General features: G+C 43.5%; 1 protein-coding gene across 1 annotated transcript; it reads right to left on the bottom strand.

Moving 5' to 3' along the window:
• Nucleotides 1-1,249: 1,249 nt before the first annotated feature.
• Nucleotides 1,250-19,556, bottom strand: CPHXL2 (cytoplasmic polyadenylated homeobox like 2). Its single transcript, XM_031002649.3, has 3 exons — nt 19,544-19,556; nt 11,928-12,238; nt 1,250-2,268 (listed from the first exon to the last, which is right to left on the bottom strand). The coding sequence occupies exons 1-3, from the start codon at nt 19,554-19,556 to the stop codon at nt 1,273-1,275; spliced, it is 1,320 nt and encodes a 439-aa protein (XP_030858509.3). The 3' UTR covers nt 1,250-1,272.
• Nucleotides 19,557-21,516: the final 1,960 nt, after the last annotated feature.

The raw sequence follows: 21,516 nt of genomic DNA on the forward strand, positions 1-21,516 counted from the left end.
CAATACATTATTATAAGGATTACTTCAGCAGCTATGACCATTTTTATTAGCATCTGTGATCATGTACCTCCTTCTGTTATTGTCAAAATACATATATTAAACTTCTGTGTTACAGGATCAACTTATACATTATATACATATACTTTTATGCAGTTTTCAAAAGATCAGTTGAGAAAAAAGTGCATTTATAGTGTTTTTTATAATGACATAATTACCTTTACATGCTCTTTCCCTCCATATATATGATTATTTTGTTATGTATATATATGTATTTTTCTTTTTTTTTAAGACAAAGTCTCACTCTGTTGCCTAGGCTGGAGTGCAGTGGTGCGATCTTGGCTCACTGCAGCCTCTTCCTCCTGGGTTCAGCCATTTGTGTGCCTCAGCCTCTGAGTAGCTGGGACCACAGACGCACGCCACCATGCTTGGCTAATTTTTTGAATTTTTTGTGGAGACCAGGTTTTGACATGTTGACCAGGTTAGTCTCCTGATCTCATGTGATCCACCTGCCTTGACCTCCCAAAGTGCTAGGATTACAGGTGTGAGCCACCACACCCAGCTAAGCCGCCCCGCCCAGCATTTGTTGGTTTTTCAATCCATACTCTGTGGAGTCAAGCTTCTGCAGGCCACCATAAAGTATATGGTCAGGAGCTCAGGAGCTATAGTGCATGTGGACACTGCTTCTCTACAAGAAGGAACCAACAGCTCATGGAGCTTTCCTGAAGACTTTTTTTTTTTTTTTTTTGAGACAGGATCTCACTCAGTCACTCAGGCCGGAGTATAGTTGAACCATCACAGCTCACTGCAGCCTCCACCTCCCGGGCTCAAGTGATACTTCCATCTCAGCCTCCCAGTTAAATGGGACTACAGGCACATGCCATTGTGCCTGGCTTAAATGTTTTTTTTTTTTTTTTTTTTTGAGAAATGTTTCCCAGGCTGGTCTTGAACTCCTGGGCTCAAGTGATCCTCCTGAACCAGCTTCCTGAGTAGCTGGTACCACAGGAGCTCACTATCACACACAGCTAATTTTTTTAAAAAGTTTTTTTTTTTTTTTTAGAGATGGGGTCTCACCACATTGCCCAGGCTCTCGTCATGAACCCTTAGGCTGAAACAACCTCACCTCAGCTGGCTTTTTTAAAAAAATTTATTTTTATTTATTTATTTACTTATTTTTATTTTTATTTTTTATGTGGAGGCTTCTGGAGACGGCTTTGCTTTGGCCTGCTGTGTGGGTTACTGTGGGCTTGACCTGTGGCTATGGTTCTGTGACACTTAGCAATACTTTGCAAAGCTGCATCCTTGGGTTCCTGTGGCAGGCCCGTGTAGACCCCTCAACCTAAAACTGCTGCATTTGAGTCCTGAGTTGCTTGAAGCCCCTTCCTGCATATCTTGCCCCAGAGGCAGCAGGGGTGAGTCGGCAGCTATTTGGGGAGGCACGTGCTGCAGTTGAGAGCACAACGGCTTTCCATTATTCTGAGGCAGTTGACTCTGCAGCTGTGACTGAGCCGAGGACCACTGCTTCTCTAGATCCCAAGGACCCGAGTCCATCGGCAGCTGTTCCTGCAACATCATCCCCTCTGAGTAATTCTGAGGCTGTTGGTGCTGCTGTGGGTGATACTGCCAATCATTCTGCTGCTGTTCTCGCAGCAGTGAGAGACAGAATGAGCAAAGGCAATGGTCTTTCTTCACCCCATATGCACCTTGAGCGTAATCCAAAAGGAAGGGACTTGCATGCTGGCTTTCCCTGGTTTCAGTCCTTTCTCCATGAAAATATGGCACAGAAGATGGGGGAGGATGAAGGCATTCTGCAGAGTTGTAGCTGAGAAAACGATAGGCAGTAGAATGCTCACTTCCTGTGTCACCTCCATACTCCAAAGCATAGCCTGGATGCTTTTCAGTACCTGCGACCAGATAGGAGCACTGGGAACCCACCTGTTGACTGGGAATCCCTTGTTTCTCCAGAGAAGAGCACATGGAGCCCACCTGTTGACTGGGAGTCTCTTGGTTCTCCAAAGAGAAGCAACTGTAGCCCATCTGTTGACAGGCAATCCTCTGTTTCTCCAGAAGGAAGCAACCAGGTCTTCTCATCAGAGCCCTCTTGGCACAGGAAAAACTCTGTTCTATGGCATAGTTGGAAGCTGCAGCCTGGGTTTCCTGGAGGCTTAAAAATGGACGGGCTTGGACTGGGAAATCGTGTTTTTTCCAAGTAAGAAATATTCTTTGTCTTTCTTCCGGTGGAAGTCTGGCTCTATTGTTCTGGAACCAGTTCTAAAGGGAAAAGATAATATTGTATTATCAAATCTACTTCTCTGATTATATTCCTCTATGCATTCCTTAGTGGAGGAGGCTTTTTCTTTTTAAGCCTTTTAAAACAGAGTCCCTGACTTGCCTTCAGACATTAAGGCTTATAAAAAATAAGACAATCTCCCTAGAACTGCACATATGATACCAGAGGTCATGCATCATGCATTTCTAGAACCATAACCTCCTTCACTGGAGACAGTGACACCATGGTTTACGTGTAAACCTAGGCTGTCCGGAATCTATCTCCAACCTACTTGTGACCTATATGCAATCTTCTCCTGCTTGCTTACTGAGACCCACTCTGTGCTACAGAAGAGGCTCCCAGCTGTCCCACCTAGACGTGGATTGTTCCTACAACCCTGCTACTTTACTCATGCTCTTCCACCAGGAGGAATTAATAATGTATTTTCTGATACCATTTCTGTTGCATATATGCACATAATTCTTACATACATTGGGTTCAAGGGTCACAAGTAAAGAGTGCAATTATTTCAATTATTTATTGACCATATATTTGTTGTATGACTCTGTGAGGAGAAGAAACAAACCATTTTTCCTCTGCTCTCATACCACAACAGTCACAGAAAGACTACTGTGAGCAAATGTGTTTCCCCACACACAAGGCAAGCAATCAGTTCTGCAGTGCACACTAGCTGGGTGTCCTCCAATTCAATTCCAGCACTGCCTATCTGGAAACACTGTCAGATCCCACAGGTCGAGGGCTCAGTCCTGCAAGACTGCCCCTCCTTCAGATGCCAGTTGCAAGTCTGGGCTTTTACAACTTTTGACTGACTGGCTTTGGGTTGGGGCTCCTGTGACCTCCTTTTTGGGTCACTTGCCAGAGCAGCTCACAGAACTCAGGGAATCACATATGTTTGCCAGTTTGTTACAAAGGATATAGATTCATAGGGTGAGATATGGGGGAAGGGGTGCAGAGCTTTCATGCCCTGCCTGGACAAGCCACCCTCCAGGAACTTCCACATGTTCAGCTATCTGGAAGCTCCCCCAACCCACTTTTTTTCCCCTTTTTCTTTCTTTCTTTCTTTCTTTCTTTCTTTCTTTCTTTCTTTCTTTCTTTCTTTCTTTCTTTTTTTTAACGGAGGCTTCTTTGCACAGGCATGATTGATTAAACCATCGACTGCTGGTGATCAACTTAACCATCAGCGCCTTCCCCTCCCCAGAAGTTGGAGGGTGGGGCTGAAAGTCCCAACCCTCTAATCCTGCTTGGATCTTTACAGCTCTCATCCTGAAGCTACTAGGGTCTACTACCCATCAGTCAACTCATTAGTGTAGAAAAAGACATAGCTTTGGAGATTCTAAGTATTTTGAGAATTGCATGCCAGGAAACAGCAGAAGACCAAATATATATATTTAGAATAACCCTAGTTATTTCATTCAGTTTGTCTAATCTTTATTTTTCTCTCCCCTAGAAAGAGGATAATATGTAAATACCCAAATTATTCAGGCTTTGAGGGAGGCAGAGATGAGAAAATGCTTTTTGTATCCCAAGAAGCTATGGTTTGAATAAGGGAGATAATTCTTTTTTTTTTTTTTTGAGACGGAGTCTCGCTCTGTCGCCCAGGCTGGAGTGCAGTGGCGCAATGTCGGCTTACTTCAAGCTCCGCCTCCCAGGTTCATGCTATTCTTCTGCCTCAGCCTCCTGAGTAGCTGGGACTACAGGTGCCCGCCACCAAGCCCGGCTAATTTTTTTTGTATTTTTAGTAGAGACGGGGTTTCACCGTGTTAGCCAGGATAGTCTCGATCTCCTGACCTCATGATCCGCCCGCCTCGGCCTCCCAAAGTGCTGGGATTACAGGCGTGAGCCACTCACTGCGCCCGGTGGGAGGTAATTCTTATAGTTCAGGCTACAGGGTAAGTTACTTGCATAATCTAACAGGAACCTCTCATTTTTATATTTCCATGCCCTGTGCTACTAAATTCAGAATTGCTTTAGGCTATTAGGAGCACTGAAGCTACAAGGATCTTTGATCCACACACAGGATAATTGTTTAAAACAAAACCATGACTAGGCACAATGAACCAAGCACCTATGACACAGAAAATTACACATATTTTAGAGAAAACTGAGGTGCAGGAGTGCTATGGTTTAAATGTCCGCACCAAAACTCATCTTGAAACTGTAAACCAAAAATACAATTCTAAGGCCCCCTAACCATCTTAATGGACCCCTCCTCTCAGCCAAGGGCTGTCCAAAGTTAACTGAAAAACTAGTTCAGACCTTGATGGCAAAGGGGAGCCAGACCTGCCTCATTATATCCTCCTTTCTTTTGGGATTACTGATAAAACAGACTCCTCAAGTATGATAAGAAACATAGAACAAGGTTGGCACGGTGGCTCACGCCTGTAATCCCAGCACTTTGGGAGGCTGAGGCAGGTGGATCACGAGGTCAGGAGGTCGAGACCATACTGGCTAACACGGTGAAACACTGTCTCTACTAAAAAAAATACAAAAAATTAGCCGGGCGTGGTGGCGGGCACCTGTAGTCCCAGTTACTCAGGAGGCTGAGGCAGGAGAATGGCATGAACCTGGGAGGCGGAGCTTACAGTGAGCTGAGATCGTGCCACTGCACTCCAGCCTGGGCAACAGAGCAAGACTCTGTCTCAAAAAAAAAAAAAAAAAAAAAAAGAAACATAGAACATACTCTTCAAGTCTGATAAGAAACATTTACAGTCTATTCTTTCTGAAATCTGGTACCTGGTGGCTTCATCAGCATGACAACACTTTGGTCTCCACAATTCCTTATGGTAACCCAGACATTCCTTTCTAGTGATAATAACTCTTTCAACTAACTACCAATCAGAAAATCTTTGAATCTGCCTATGACTTGGAAGCCCCTGCTTCCAGTTGTCCTGCCTTTCCAGACCCAAGCAATGTACATCTTACATGTATCGACTGACGCCTTATGTCTCCCTAAAATGTATAAAACCAAGCTGTGGCCTGACCACCTTGGGCACATATCATCAGGACCTCCTGAAGCTGTGTCACAGGCATGTTCTTAACCTTGACAAAACTTTCTAAATTGATTAAGATCTGTCTCAGATACTTTTGTTTTATAAAACTGTATCTTCAGCCGGGTGCAGTGGCTCACGCCTGTAATCCCAGCACTTTTGGAGGCCGAGGTGGGCAGATCACCCGAGGTCGGGAGTTTGAGACCAGCCTGACCTACATGGAGAAACCCCGTATTTACTAAAAGTACAAAATTAGCTAGGCATGGTGGCACGTGCCTGTAATCCCAGCTACTTGGGAGGCTAAGGCAGGAGAATTGCTTGAACTGGGGAGGCAGAGGTTGCAGTGAGGTGAGATCGTGCCATTGCGCTCCAGCCTGGGCAACAAGAGCAAAACTCCATCTCAAAAAAAAAAAAACAAAAACCCAAAATCTTAATCTTCAACATGGCAGCACTGAGAGGTGAGGCCTTAAAAGGTGATTGGATCACGAGGACTTTGCCCTCATGAATGGATTAACACATTCATGGATTAATGGATTAATGGGTTATCATGGGAGTGGTACTGGTGGCTTTACAAGAGTAAGAGACCCCTGAGCTAGTACCCTCAGCCACCTTGCCATGTGATACCCTGTACCACCTTGGTCCCCACCAGCAAGAAAGCTCTCACCAGATGCAGCCCCTTGACCTTGGACTTCTCAGCCTCCATAACTATAAGAAATAAATGTTTTCTTTATAAATCACTCAATTTCAGATATTCTGTTCTAAGCAACAGAAAAGGGACTAGGAGAGTCAAGAATTTGTCAGAGATTATAGAGCCAGTGGGAGGCAGCGCTCATGAGAGTCTAACCAAAAAAAGCAAGTGCCTGCTTTCATATATCACAGGGCCTCCTATGCTCCTGCCCTAGTCATGATTGCTTCCTGCTTACAATAGGGGCACTTTCTGTAAACACAGGCAGCTCAGTGCAATGCAGTGCAATTTAAATCGCCAGTTTCCAGGAACTCCCTTTCATAAGCCTGTCCTTTGATGGGCATGGAAAGTGATTAATAAGCAATACCAAAATTGAGAAAGTTGGAAATTCAGAAATGTAAAAAAAAAATGGTAATACTATAAGAATGTGTACTTACAGAAACGACTGTGCCACTGCCAGTGCTTCAGCTGCCTGGCATTTAAAGTTTTAACTCGATTGAAGAATTGAGAGATCATGGCGGACAAGAGGCAGGACTAGATTGTGGCTCCCACATGGACAGACAGAGCAGTGTGTGGAGTCTCGCATGGTGAAATTTTGCTCCAGAACTACTGCAGGAATAAAGCAGGAAAGCTGAGAGAACCCACAGACCCTCTGAAGGAAGTAGATTCCTCCTGAAGGGCCCGGGAGATGCCCCCAAATACTCTGATGCTCTCTTCAAAAATGGGACCTCCTGGCAGGAAGCCAACAAGCACAAAAATAGTGCATTAAAAAACCAAAACTAAGGTCCCTCACAGGGTCCATTTCACGCCCCCGCCACCTCCACCAGAGCAGGTGCTGGTATCCACAGCTGAGAGACCTGCAGATGGTTCAAATCACAGGACTCTGTGCAGACAACCCCCAGTACCAGCCCGGAGCCTGGTAGACATGCTGGGTGGCTAGATCCAGAAGAGAGATAACAACCACTACAGCTCGGCTCTCAGGAAGCCGTATCCCTGGGAAAAGAGAAAGAGTACTACATCAAGGGAACACCCTGTGGGACAAAAGAATCTGAACAGCAGCCTTGAGCCCTAGCACTTCCCTCTGACATGGCCTACCCAAATAAGAAGGAACCAGAAAAATAATTCTGGTAATATGAGAAAGCAAGGTTCTTTAACACACCCCAAAAAATCACACTACCTCACCAGCAATGGAGCCAAACCAAAAAGAAATCCATGACTTACCTGAAAAAGAATTCAGAAGGTTAGTTATTAAGCTAGTCAAGGATGCACCAGAGAAAGGTGAAGTACAATTTAAGGAGATGAAAAAACTAATAAAAGGAATAAGGGGAGAAATCTTCGGTGAAATATATAGCATAAATAAAAAACAATAAAAACTTCAGGAAATAATAGATGCACTTAGAGAAATGTAAAATTCTCTGGAAAGCCTCAGCAATAGAATCAAACAAGCAGAAGAAGGAACTTCAGTGCTTGAAGACAAGATTTTTGAATTAATCTCATCCAACAAAGACAAAAAAGAATAAGAAAAAATGAACAAAGCCTCCAAGAAGCTTGGGATTATGTTAAGTGACCAAGCCTAAGAATAATTGGCATTCCTGAGGAAGAAGAGAAATCTAAAAGTTTGAAAGACTTATTTGGGGGAATAATCAAGGAAAACTTCCTTGGACTTGCTAGAGACCTAGACATCCATATACAAGAAGCTCAAAGAACATCTGGGAAATTCATCCCAAAAAATAATCGCCTAGGCACATTGTCATCAAGTTCGTCTAAAGTTAAGATGAAGGAAAGAATCTTAAGAGCCATGAGACAAAAGCACCAGGAAACCTATAAAGGAAAACCTATCAGATTAACAGCAGATTTCTCACCAGAAACTACAAGCTAGAATGGATTGGGGCCCTATCTTTATCCTCCTTAAACAAAACAATTATCAGCCAAGAATTTTGTATCCAGTGAAAGTAAGCATCATAAATGAAGAAAAGATATAGTCTTTCAGACAAACAAATGCTGAGATAATCTGCCACTACCAAGCCACACTACGAGAACTGCTAAAAGGAGCTCTGAAATCTTGAAATAAATCCTGGAAATGCATCAAAACATAGCCTTTTAAAGCATAAATCTCACAGGACCTATACAACAAAAAAACACCAAGGTATAGCCAGGTGCAGTGGCTCATGCTTGTAATCCCAGCACTTTGGGAGGCTGAGGCAGGTGGATCACTTGAGGTCAAGAGTTTGAGACTAGCCTGGCCAACATGGCGAAACCCCAATTCTACTAAAAATACAAAAATTATCTGGACATGGTGGCAGGCGTCTGTAATCCCAGCTACTTGGGAGGATGAGACAGGAGATAATCACTTGAACCGGGGATGAAGAGGTTGCAGTGAGCCAAGACTGCACCACTGCACTCCAGCTTGGGCAACAGAGCAAGACTCTGTCCCAACAAACCAACCAACCAACCAACCAACCAACCAACCAAGGTATACGGCAACAAATAGCACAATGAATGGAATAGTACCTCACATCTCAATACTAACATTGAATGTAAATGGCCTAAGTGCTCCACTTAAAACATACAGAATTGCAGAATGGATAAGAACTCACCAATCACATATCTGCTGCCTTCAAGAGACTCACCTAACATGTAAGAACTCACATAAACTTAAGGTAAAGGGGTGGAAAAGGACATCCATGGCAATGGATACCAAAAGCAAGCAGGAGTAGCTATTTTTTATCAGACAACACAAACTTTAAAGCAACAGCAGTTAGAAAAGACAAAGAGGGACATTATATAATGGTAAAAGACCTTGTACAACAGGAAAATATCACAGTCCTAAATATATATGCACCTAAAGCTGGAGTTTCCAAATTTATAAAACAATTATTACCAGACCTAAGAAATGGGATAGACAGCAATACAATAATAGTGGAGGATGGCTGGGCATGGTGGCTCACACCTGTAATCCCAGCACTTTGGAGGCTGAGGCAGGCAGATCACCTGAGGTCAGGAGTTCAGGACCAGCCTGGCCAACAAGTCTCTACTGAAAACACAAAATTAGCCTGGTGTGGTGGTACATGCCTCTAATTCCAGCTACGTGGGAGGCTGAGGCAGGAGAATTGCCTGAACCTGGCAGATGGAGGTTGCAGTGAGCTGAGATAGTGCCATTGCACTCCAGCCTGGGCAACAAGAGTGAAACTCCATCTCAAAAAAAAAAAAAAAAAAAATGGAGGACATCAATACTCCACTGACAGCACTAGACAGGTCATCAAGACAAAGTCAACAAAAAATAATGGATTTAAGCTATACTCTGGAACAAATGGACTTCACAGATATTTACAGAACATTCTACCTAGCAAATGCAGAATGTACATTCTATTAATCAGCACATGGAATTTTCTCCAAGATAGACCATATGATAGGTCACAAAACAAGTCTCAATAAATTTAAGAAAACTGAAATTATATAAAGGACTCTCTCAGACCACAGTGGAATAAAACTGGGAATCAACTCCAAAAGGAACCTTCAAAACCATGCAAATATATGGAAATTAAATAACCTGTTCCTGAATGATCATTGGGTCAACAGTGAAATCAAGATGGAAGTTAAAAAATTCTTCAAACTGGCCAGGTGTGGTGGCTCACACCTGTAATCCCAGCACTTTGGGAGGCCGAGGCGGGCAGATCACCTGAGGTCAGGAGTTCGAGACCAGCCTGGCCAATATGGTGAAACCCTGCCTCTACTAATAATACAAAAATTAGCCAGGTGTGGTGGCGTGTGCCTGTAGTCACAGTTAGTCAGGAGACTGAGGCAGAAGAATTGCTTGAACCCGGGAGGTGGAGGTTGCAGTGAGCTGAGGTCATGCCACTGTACTCCAGCCTGGGCAACAGAGGGAGACTCCATTTCCAAAAAAAAAAAAAAAAAATTAGAAAAAAATTAGTAATGAAATTACTTACACAATATTTTTGCATTTTTTTCATATAAAACCTGATCTCCATTCTTATTCTAGTTTATATTAATGGGCAGTTTCTTCCAAGTTTCAAGCAACCAATAAATCTGTGCACTATTACAGAACACAGAGAGCAAGGGAAATCTTTGCCATTCTGTTATAAAATATAACTCTAGTTCAATCAATTTTTATAGTAATTAACAGGCATTTTCTCAACTGATTCTATGATATCAGAAAAATGTCCACAAATATTGGTTCATGCAGCAGATAATTGTAAAGCCCTTACCACTCTGCTAGGGCTTGTGCCACATCCCAGGGCGTTATTCATAAACAGGCAATTTTCAAATTTGTATCTTCTACTAAGTGCCCTCCCCTGAATTTCAGACTTGCATATTCAAATGTTCTCTTAGTATTTCCACTTGTATGTTTATCTGACATGTGAAACATGTGTCCAAAACGTAAACTTTGATTTCTCTGACACACCTGCCCCTCCCTAGGTCCCCTCCTTAGTAAAAGGCAACTCCTATCTTCCATAGACTTAAGTCAAGCATCCAAGTAACCTTTGAGTCCACCTTACCTTTCACAGCATATCCCACACATAGTAAACTTTGTCAGCTCCATCTCAAACATCTACAGTCTCATTAGTCCCATCCACCTGCACAGCTAGCAAGCTGGCCCAAACCACTGTCACCACCACTAACTACAGCAGCATCAGCTCATCCACTGCTTCCAAATTTGCCTCACTGCAGTCTAGTTTTCACAATACATACCCACTGTATTTTCACAAACATACATACATAATAATACCGTTTTCCTATGTGATGAAATGCTATATACTGCTTAATTCTTTATATATATATATATATATATATATATATTTTTTTTTTTTTTTTTTTTTTTTTTTTTTTGAGGCAGAGCCTCACTCTGTCACCCAGGCTGGAGTGCAGTGGCGGGATCTCTGCTCACTGCAGCCTCTGCCTCCTGGGTTCCAGCGATTCTCCTGCCTCAGCCTCCCAGGTAGCTGAGATTACAGGCACGCACCACCACTCCTGGCTTATTTTTGTATTTTTAGTAGAGAAGGGGTTTCACCATGTTGGTCAGGCTGGTCTCAAACTCCTGACCTTGTGATTCGCCCACTTTGGCCTCCCAAAGTGCTAGGATTACAGGCGTAAGCCACCGTAACAGGCCTATATTTTTCATATTGTGTGTGTGTGTACAATTTTCTCTCAAATTGGTTCTGGATACCAAGATCTGATGATGTTTCTGTCCTTTACATAAAACTGTGTAGTATTTGCATATATGCTGGGCGTGTCCTCTCATGTCCTTAAAACCATCTCTAGATTACTTACAAGACCTAATACCTAATATAACACAAATGCTACATAAGTAGTTCTTATTCTGTATTGTTTTAAAATTTGTACTTTTTTTTTAATTGTGCAGTGGTGGGATGAAGGCTGGGATTACAGGTGTGAGCCACTGGGCCCAGCCTATTTTCTTTTTTTAAATTTTCCAAATATTTTCCATTTGTGGTTAGTTAAATCCGTGCACGTGGAACCAGTGGATATGGAGGATTAATTGTATAGATGTATATATTTTGATTACTCTCTCCCATTTCTTTGAATTCTGTACCTTTTTATCTAATCTTCTGGCTTCTACCTCCATCTATACTTATTGCCCTTTAATTTTCTAGGAAATGGCTGGAGATGGTGGCTAACGCCTGTAATCCCAGCACTTTGGGAGGCCGAGATGGGTGCATTGCTTGACCCAGGAGTTCGACACCAGCCCGGGCAACATGGCAAGACTCCCATCTTTACAAAAAATACAAAGCCCAGTGTGGTGGTGGGAGCTTGTAGTCCTTGCTACTAAATGGGGAGCGCTGAGGCTGGGGAGTCACCTGAGCCCAGGAAGTTGAGGCTGCAGTGAGCCGTGATCGCTCTATTGCACTCCAGACTGGGCGACTGGAGTGAGACCTTTCCTAAAAAAAAAAAAAAAGAAATCTAAGAAACATGCATATGAGGTTGAACTTACGTTTATCACATTAACCGGACAATCAAATTTGTTGGCCAGTGTTTTCCTAGTGGTGAAATCAGGATAACCGTTCTCTCCAAGTATTTCCTTAAGTTCCTGCAATAATTCTTCAGAAAATTTATGTCGGTGTTTTGTTTTTCTTTTTTTCTTTGTTTGTCTTTCTTCATTATGATGATCCTCTTCAGCTGGGAAAGCTGACAAAAGTATAAGTAGCGAGAAGAGCTTTGGAGAATATTGGTAATAACCAGACCAAAGAAGAGTGTTAGCACCATTGATTCCCTCCCCTTCCCAAGTTGAAATCCAGGCGTGACCTCATAGCTACTCACAATAATAAAATTACAAATGAAAGCAGGAATTGGCTAACTCTAGGCCTATGGGCCAGATCCAGCCAGTTGTGTTTTTGTAAATAGAGTTTTTTTGAAACACCAGTCACCAGCCACATTGTTTTACTTATGTCTTGTCTATGGCTGTTTTCAAGCCACAATAGTGGAATCGGTAGTTGAGGCTCAGATGTGTCCAGGGTCCACACAGCCTAACATATTTACTATCTGGATTTGAGAATTTATCTTTTATTTATTTATTTATTTTGTCATCCCGGCTGGAGTGCAGTGGTGCGATCTTGGCTCACTGCAACCTCTGCCTCCTGGGTTCAAGCAATTCTCCTGCCTCAGCCTCCCAAGTAGCTGGGATTACAGGCACCCGCCACCACGCCCAGCTAATTGTATTTTTAGTAGAGACGGGATTTCACCATGTTGGCCAGGCTGGTCTTGAACTCCTGACCTCGTGATTTGCCTGCCTCGGCTTCCCAAAGTGCTGGGATTACAGGCGTGAGCCACCGCGCCGGCTGAGAATTTATCTTTAAAATTAGAACTAATTGCAGAAGAATATTTTATTATTTCATCACTGTAGTATACAACAGGAAAAACTGATCTATACTGATTGGAAGGCAGGATATGGGCTACTGAGGGAATGGAATCGGAGCCTGAAAGGGAGAGAACAGAGGCCTCTGGGTGCCACTAAGTTCTCTCTGTCTGAGTGCTCTCTGAGTTCCATGAGTGTAGCTGGTTTGTGAACATTTGTTAAATTAAACATGTGTAAATATTTGCTATTTTTGGCATGCACAGTATATTTCAGTTAAAAGTTTATTGATTTGTTTATTTTTGAGATGGAGTCTCACTGTCACCGAGGCTGGAGACCAGTGATGCTATCTCTATTTACTGCAACCTCTACCTCCTGGGTTCAAGCGATTCTTGCGCCTCAGCCTCCTGAGTAGCTGGGACTACCACCCTCAGCTAATTTTTGTATTTTTAGCAGAAATGACGTTTCCCCATGTTGGCCAAGGCTGATCTCCAACTCTTGAGCTCAAGTGATCCACCTTTCTCAGCCTCCCAAAGTGCTAGGATTACAGGCATGAGCCACCACGCCAGGCCTAAAATTTTATTTTTTAATAGCCTTCAAGCCTTACTCAATCTGTACCCTTCTGTAAATTTATTCCTGACATCGCTTCTTCTTTTCCCCCTCACTCAGTGCCCCGCAGCTACGTCAGTCTCTTTGCTTGTCCTGTGAACACCTGGAGGAATCTCCACTCGGGCTATTCTCTCTTCCTGGGAAGGTCTCCACTTCTTCCTCTTCTGATCCCCTTGATTCACTCCCTCACCTCCCTCCATGCCTTTGTTCAAAACTCACTTTCCCAGGGAGTCCTACCCTAACCACCCTATTAAAAATGGAAAAACAGGCTGTGTGCGCCGGCTCACGCCTATAATCCCAGCATTCTGGAAGGCCGAAGCCAGCAGATAACTTGAGGCCAGGAGTTCGAGGATAGCCTGGCCAACATGAAACAAAAATTAGCCAGGCGTGGTGGTGTGCACCTACAATCCCAGCTATTCGGGAGGTTGAGGTGGGAGCATCGCTTGAGCCTGGGGAAGGCAGGGGCTGCAGTGAGGAGAGATCGCTACACTCTACTCCAGCCTGAGTGATAGAGTAAGACTCTGTCTCCAAAAAAAAAAAAAAAATTGAAATACCTTTCCAGATCAGAATTCTCAATTTCTTTTATCCTACTCTGTTTTTAGTTCCTTTCTCTGTAACACTATCGTGACTCAAAATTACCAAATAATTCACGTGTCGATGACACCATCTGTCTTCCCTTCACTTCTCTACAAACATACTAGATTGGAAGCCCCAGAGAGCATGGCTTTTAGTCTATCTTATTTACTACTTTTTGAAAGCCTAAAGTAGTGCCTTATAAAAATAGACACTTTAAAGCACAACATAGGCTGATTGAAAACAAAAAACCCCAAATAGAAACACAATAAATATTTTTTAAATTGGTGAATTAAAACAAATATTTATGAATGAAGTAACTGGTGTTAAACACTGATGCAAAAGCCCCGAGCCCTGAGAAAGACTAGAATGTTCTAGAAATAGCAAGGAAGGACTACGAATGGAGTACAAAGTGTGACTGAAAAAGAGAGAGGAGGCAAGGTGAGACAGTAAATGGAAGCCAAATCAGGGGGGCTTGCAGCCATGTAAGGATGGCTTTTGCATGCTAATAAAGGGCAAAGATGTGGCTAGAATGGGGCGAGCCATGCTGTCACCCGGGACATGCTAAAAAAACTCATTAATCCAACGGGTGCGGTGGCTCACACCTGTAATCCCAGCACTTTGGGAGCCTGAGGTGGGCGGATCAGTTGAGGTCAAGAGTTCGAAACCAGCTTGGCCAACATGGTGAAACCCTGTCTCTACTAAAAATAAAAAGAAAAAAAAATCAGCTGGTCATGGTGGCGGGTGCCTGTAATCCCAGCTACTCAGGTGGCTGAGGCAGGAGAATCGCTTGAAACCGGGAGGCGGAGATTTTAGTGAGCCGAGATTGCACCACTGCACTCCTGCCTGGGCTACAGAGTGAGACTCCATCTCAAAAAAAAAAAAAAAAAATTACCTTGATTGGCATTGGTTTACAATTTCAAAATAATTTCGCACGTATTGTAGGACAGAGCAAGTGAATATAAATTGAACCAGGGCATTCACTGTAAGAGAAGGGGCCACAAATGTACAGTAGGAAAGTTAAGAAAGAATCTTGTGTATGCCGGGTGGAGTGGCTCACACCTGTAATGCCAGCATTTATAATTTTTTGTTTTGTTTTGTTTTTGAGATAGAGACTCACTCTGTCCACCCAAGCTGTAGTGCAATGGTGCAAGCATGGGTCACTGCAGCCTTGACCTCCTGGGCTCAAGTGATCTTATCAACTCAGCCTCCCAAGTAGGACTACAGGCTTGCAATACGCCTGGATAATTTTTGAATTTTTAGTAGAGACAGGCCTTCACCATGTTGACCAGGCTGGTTTTGAACTCCACTTGTAGGATCAAGCAATCCTCCTGCCTTGGCCACCCAAAGTGTTGGGATACAGGCGTGAGCCACCACACCCAGCTAATCCCAGCACTTTGGGAGGCTGATGTGGGCAGACTGCTTGATTGCTTGATGCCAGGAGTTCCAGACCAGCCTGGGCAACAAAATGAGACCTCAGTTTTAAAAAACAAAAACAAAAACAAAAAACAAAAAAGCAAAAAACAAATTAGCATGTGTGGTGGCACGTGCCTGTATTCCTAGCTACTCCTGAGGCTGAGGTGTTTGCTTGAGCCCAGGAAGTTGAGGCTGCAGTGAGCCATGCACGTGCCACTGCACTCCAGCTGGGGATGACGGAGTAAGACCTTGTCTCAAAAAAAAAAAAAAAAAAAAAAAAAAGACAAAAAAAAGAAAAAGGGAACCTTGTGACCTTGTGTAGTCAATTCTGATTTGGAGGCCAGGTGTGGTGGCTCATGCCTGTAATCCCAGCACTTTGGGAGGACCAGGCAGGCAGATCACTTGAGCTCAGGAGTTTGAGACCAGCCTGGGCATCATGTTGAAACCTCTTCTCTACGAAAAATATAAAAATTAGCTGGGCATGGAGGCACATGCCTGTGGTCCCAGCTACTTGGGAGGCTGAGGTGGGAAGTTTCCTTTAGCCTGGAAGGTGGAGGCTGCAGTGAATGGTGATACTGCCACTGCACTGTAGCCTAGGAGAGAGAGTGAGACCCTGTCTCAAAAAAAAAAAAAAAAAAAAAAATTAAAAAAAAGTCTGACTTGGAGATATCAGTTTCCTTAAAAATAATTTCCTAGGTCTGTCTACCTGAGAGGTCCAGAAGCCATTAAACCCCCTTAGCAACCAGCACACCTAGGGCCTAAACTATAGTTTGATAATACCAATTCCTATTAAAAGAAACCGGAGTTTTCTTAGTAAATGGCTGATTCTAGGTCTGGGGCAGAAAGGCACAAAGCAAGATTAGAACATCCTACCTGTGGCTCACAACTGTAATCCCAGCAATTTGGGAGGCCAAGGGGGGGCGAATAGCTTGAGCTCAGGAGTTTGAGATCAGCCTGGGCAACATGGCAAAACCCTGTCTCTACCAAAAATACAAAAAATTAGCTGGATGCAGTGGTGTGTGCCTGGGGTCCCAGGTACTTGGGAGGCTGGGGTTGGAGGATCACTTGAGCCTGGGAGGCGGAGGTTGCAGTGAGTTGAGATTGTGCCACTGCACTCCAGCCTGGGTGACAGAGAGAGATCTCATCTTAAAAAAAAAAAAAAAAAAGATAAAAAAAAAAGATAAAAGAAAAGAAAAAATTACATCAAAAAGACGAAAATACTTATGAATAACTTTAACAAAAGAAGTGCAAAATCTGTGCTTTGGCTGGGGGTGGTGGCTCACACCTGTAATCCCAGCAGTTTGGGAGGCCAAGGCGGGTGGATCAAGAGGTCAGGAGATCGAGACCATCCTAGCTAACACAGTGAAACCCCATCTCTACTAAAAATACAAAAAGTTAGCCAGGCGTGGTGGCGGGCACCTGTAGTCCCAGCTACTCGGGAGTCTGAGGCAGGAGAATGGTGTGAACCCGGGAGGCGGAGCTTGCAGTGAGCTGAGATCGCGCCACTGCACTCCAGCCTGGGCGACAGAGCGAGACTCCGTCTCAAAAAAAAAAAAAAAAAAAAGAAGTGCAAAATAATCTGTACTTTGAAAAAAAATTGTTGAATAAAATTAAAGTAGACCTAAATAAATGGATAGTTTACGTACAAGATTCAGAAAACTTAATATTGCTAATATAATTATGTTCAAGTTGATCCACAGATTCAATACAAAGTAAAAATCCCTATCAAAATCCCAGCTAACTGCTTTGGAGAAATTGATAAGCTGATCTTAAAATTCATATGAAAATTTAAGAGGCCCCAAATAGCCAAAATAATCTTGAAAAAGAACAAAGATGGATACATACTTCCTGATTTTAAAACTTTCTATATATATATGCAATACCATTGATATTATTATTTGAGACGGAGTCTCGCTCTGTCTCCCAGGCTGGAGTGCAGTGGCACGATCTCGGCTCACTGCAACCTCTGCCTCCTGGGTTCAAGCGACTCTCCTGCCTCAGATTCCTGAATAGCTGGGGGTACTGGCGCACGCCACCATGCCTGACTAATTTTTGTATTTTTAATGGAGATGGGGTTTCACCACCGGGTGCGGTGGCTCACGCCTGTAATCTCAGCACTTTGGGAGGCTGAGGTGGGCAGATCACAAGGTCAGGAGTTCGAGACCAGCCTGGCCAATATGGTGAAACCCCGTCTCTACTAAAAATACAAAAATTAACCAGTCATGGTGGTGGGCACCTGTAGTCACAGCTACTCAGGAGGCTTACGCAGGAGAATCGTTTGAACCCAGCAGGCAGAGGTTTCAGTGAGCCGAGATCGTGCCACTGCACTCCAGGCTGGGTGACAGAGTGAGACTGTCTCAAAAGAAAAAAAAAAAAAAAGAGATGGGGTTTCACCATATTGGTCAGGCTGGTCTTGAACTTTTGACCTCGTGATCTGCCCGCCTTGGCCTCCCAAAGTGCTGGGATTACAGGTGTGAGCCACTGTGCCCAGTACATTGATATTATATATAATTATGTATATGTAATATTATAATATTATATATAATATCAATGGTATTGCATTGAGAGTTTAGAAATAAGCCCTCACATTTCCAGACAACTTATTTTCAACAAAGGTGTCAAAATAATCAATGTGGGGAAATAATCATCTTTTCAACAAATGGTGGTGGGAAACTGGGTTTTCAGAGAAAGAGGAGGGAACAAAAATTCACGGAAGAAAAAATGTTTGGAAGTCTTGTCCTAGAATATCAAACAGTGGTGAGCCACTGAGGCTACCTTCACGCCACACTCCAAGTTCTGGGGCTACTCCCAGGTCCCTGAGATAGAGCTCATTCCTATCAAAGCTTTCTGGTGAACCTTTCATCCCAAAGTTTTTATGGTTGGGCCATTGTTACTCTGGGTGCTCTTTGCTGTAGATTTTGCCTCCAGAACAAATACAGTGGTGGGGCAAGATTTGAAAAATACAAAGCAGGCCAGGCATGGTGGCTCACACCTGTAATCCCAGCACTTTGGGAGACCGAGGTGGGTGGATCACCTGAGGTCAGGAGTTTGAGACCAGCCAGAGCAATGTGGTGAAACCTCGTCTCTACTAAAAATACTAAAATTAGCTGGGTGTGGTGGTGGGTGTCTGTAATCCCAGCTACTTGGGAGGCTGAGGCAGGAGAATCGCTTGAACCTGGGAGATGGAGGTTGCAGTGAGCCGAGATTGCGCCATTGCACTCCAGCCTGGGTGACAAGAGCAAAACTCCGTCTCCATAAAAAAAAAGAAAAATACGAAACACACAATGAGCTTACGTTACACGTGACCTTCTCGCTCCATCCAGGGGTCATCAATAACAATAAACCTAAGCCTAACCCAGCATGCTTCAAGTGTTTTCAAAGAAAGAGTGACAAAGCCTCTTCCATACTTTACATGTGGAAGTTCTCACAATATTTCTGAACAAAATCACAGAATAAAAAACTGCCATATTTGTGAGCTAGGAAAAAAAAATACCTGGGACATTTTTGTTTTTTAAGAGACAAGGCCTCACTCTGTCACCCAGGCTGGAGTGCAGTGGCATGATCATAGCTTATGGCAGTTTCTAACTCTTGGGCTCAAATGATCCCTCCTGCCTCAGGCTCCCAAGTAGCTGGAACCACAGGCATGCACCACACCTGGCCAATTTTTATTTTTTTTGTAGAAATAGGGTCTTGCAATGTTGCCTAGGCTTGTCTCAAACTTCTGGACTCAAGCTATCCTCCCACCTCTGCCTCCCAAAGTGTTGGGATTACAGGCATGAGCCACTGCATCCAGCCTCAATTGCTCTCTGCTTTAATAATTATTAATACACAGCCAGTCTTTGTCTGATCTAGAACCCATCCATTCAAACTTCCCCCCAAGATTTTTTACCTTTTAATAAAATTTGATCTGTAGGTATTTTTGTCTGTCTAAAAACTAAAGAATTTTATAAGCAAGAACCATAATTGGGTTTAATTTTTAAATGCCTAGTCTTATCTAAAAGCTGCAGTGTCGTGTTGTACCCCCAGTGAATAATACCAAACTGACTGCCCACAATCTTCACTATTATAAGGTAAAAGCTGAAACCCTACAAAACCCCAATTTTCATGGAAACAGTCTTCTCACAACAAAACACATTGAGTTCTCTACCAAAGGCACTCACCTTGGGAAGACATGTCGAAGCTCTAGTCCAGGGCCTTTCCAACTGAAAAAATAATGAATTGTAAAGCTGAATTACTTTAAATATACTCAGAGGTGCCCACCCTAATCATGCCTCCACCCTAGTCATGCTTTTTTGATTTATTTACAGAACCCACCTTTTCAAATCCTATCTTCTATTCATTGAGATTAATTTTCTTCTTTAATTCTTTAATATCACATTTTCATCCTCATTTTACAGGTAAGAACCTTTGGTGTAGAATGGTTCAGAGCCCAGGGTCAGCTCTCCGACCCTGGCAGTCTGACAGCTGATTCCATGCCTGTAACCACACAGTTATTCTATGTAACAGCGATTCTGTACACTCTTGTGAGAACTAAAAATAAAATTCCAAGTCCCCCAAACAACTCAATGGACTGACCCCTTTAGCCAAAGGGACCTCAGAGAAACCTTAAAAACTGAGTTCTGGCTGGGTGTGGTAGCTCACACCTGTAATCCCAGCACTTTGGGAGGCTGAGGTGGGCGGTCACCTGAGGTCTGGAGTTGGAGACCACCCTGGCCAACATGGCGAAACCCCGTCTCCACAAAAAGTTCAAAAATTAGCTGGGCGTGATGGTGGATGCCTGTAATCCCAGCTACTCCAGAGGATGAGGCAGGATAATCGCTTGAACCCGGGAGGCGGAGGTTGCAGTGTGCTGAGATCACGCCACTGCACTCCAGCCTGGGTGACAGAGCAAGACTTTGTCTCAAAAAAAAAAAAAAAAAAAAAAAAAGCAAAAAAACCCCCAAAAACTGAGTTCCCAGCCGTGATGAGATGGGATGTCAGACATACCTCATTATATTTCTCACTTTTGTGGTTTAGACACAGCTGACCAGCATTAATATTTAAATGGAGATCATGAGACTGACAAAATGAACTCTTGGTGGCAATAAAACCAAATTAGTAAACAGGACCTAAGGCACTGTGAGGCATGGATTAAGTTTCACACACTCTTTTACTTAAAGAATAAACTATGCGCTGGGCATGGTGGCTCACGCCTGTAATCCCAGCACTTTGGGAGGAAGAGGCAGGAGGATCCCTTGAGGTCAGGAGTTCAAGACCAGCCTGGTCAACATGGTGAAACACCCCGTCTCTACTAAAAATACAAAAAAATTAGCCAGGCACTGTGGCGTGTGCCTGTAATCCCAGCTACTCAGGAGGCTGAGGCAGGAGAATTGCTTGAACCCAGGAGGCAGAGGTTGCAGTGAACTGAGATTGCGCCACTGTACTCCAGCCTGGGCAACAGAGCAAGACTCTTGTCTCAAAAAAAAAAAAAAAAAGAATAAACTGTGCTCTAACTGCCACAAGGGTTTTCTTTATCTCTAGCAGCTAAACAAGCACTGGCCTCGAGATAAGCAATGTTGAAGCAGTTGTGGTTCACCAACCATTAGATACCGAGCTTCTCTGTTCCAAGAGCCATAACTACAGCTTTGATTGAACAATAGGCTGATTTATTTAATTCTCCACTGCTAAGGGACCGCTGACTGAAACTGACCCAATAGTTTCATTGACAGCTTTCTTTTTGATAAACTAGAAATGGGCTCTTGTTGTCTCAAAGCTTGAAACTTATGGTTTTATGTGAGTTTTTATTTTTTTATTTTTAGGAAAGAACTCCCAGGCCTCTCAAAAAGTATTAAAGAACTAAAACTTGGCCAGTCACAGTGGCTCACGCCTTTAATCCCAGCACCTTGGGATGCTGAGACGGGTGGATTACTCAAGGTTAGGAATTCCAGACCAACCTAATCAACATGGTGAAAAGACTAGCTGGGCGTGGTTATGTGTGCTTGTAATCCCTGCTACTAGGTGGCTGAGGCAGGAGGAGGCTTGAACCCAGGAGGTAGAGGTTGCAGTGAGCCAAGATCATGCCTCTGCACTCCAGCCTGGGTAGCAGAGTGAGACGCCAGTCTCAAAAAAAAAAAAAAAAAAAAAAAAAGAATTA

The sequence above is a fragment of the Gorilla gorilla genome, chromosome 18, assembly GCF_029281585.2.
Source record: "Gorilla gorilla gorilla isolate KB3781 chromosome 18, NHGRI_mGorGor1-v2.1_pri, whole genome shotgun sequence".
In the NCBI taxonomy this organism is placed as follows: Eukaryota; Metazoa; Chordata; class Mammalia; order Primates; family Hominidae; genus Gorilla; species Gorilla gorilla.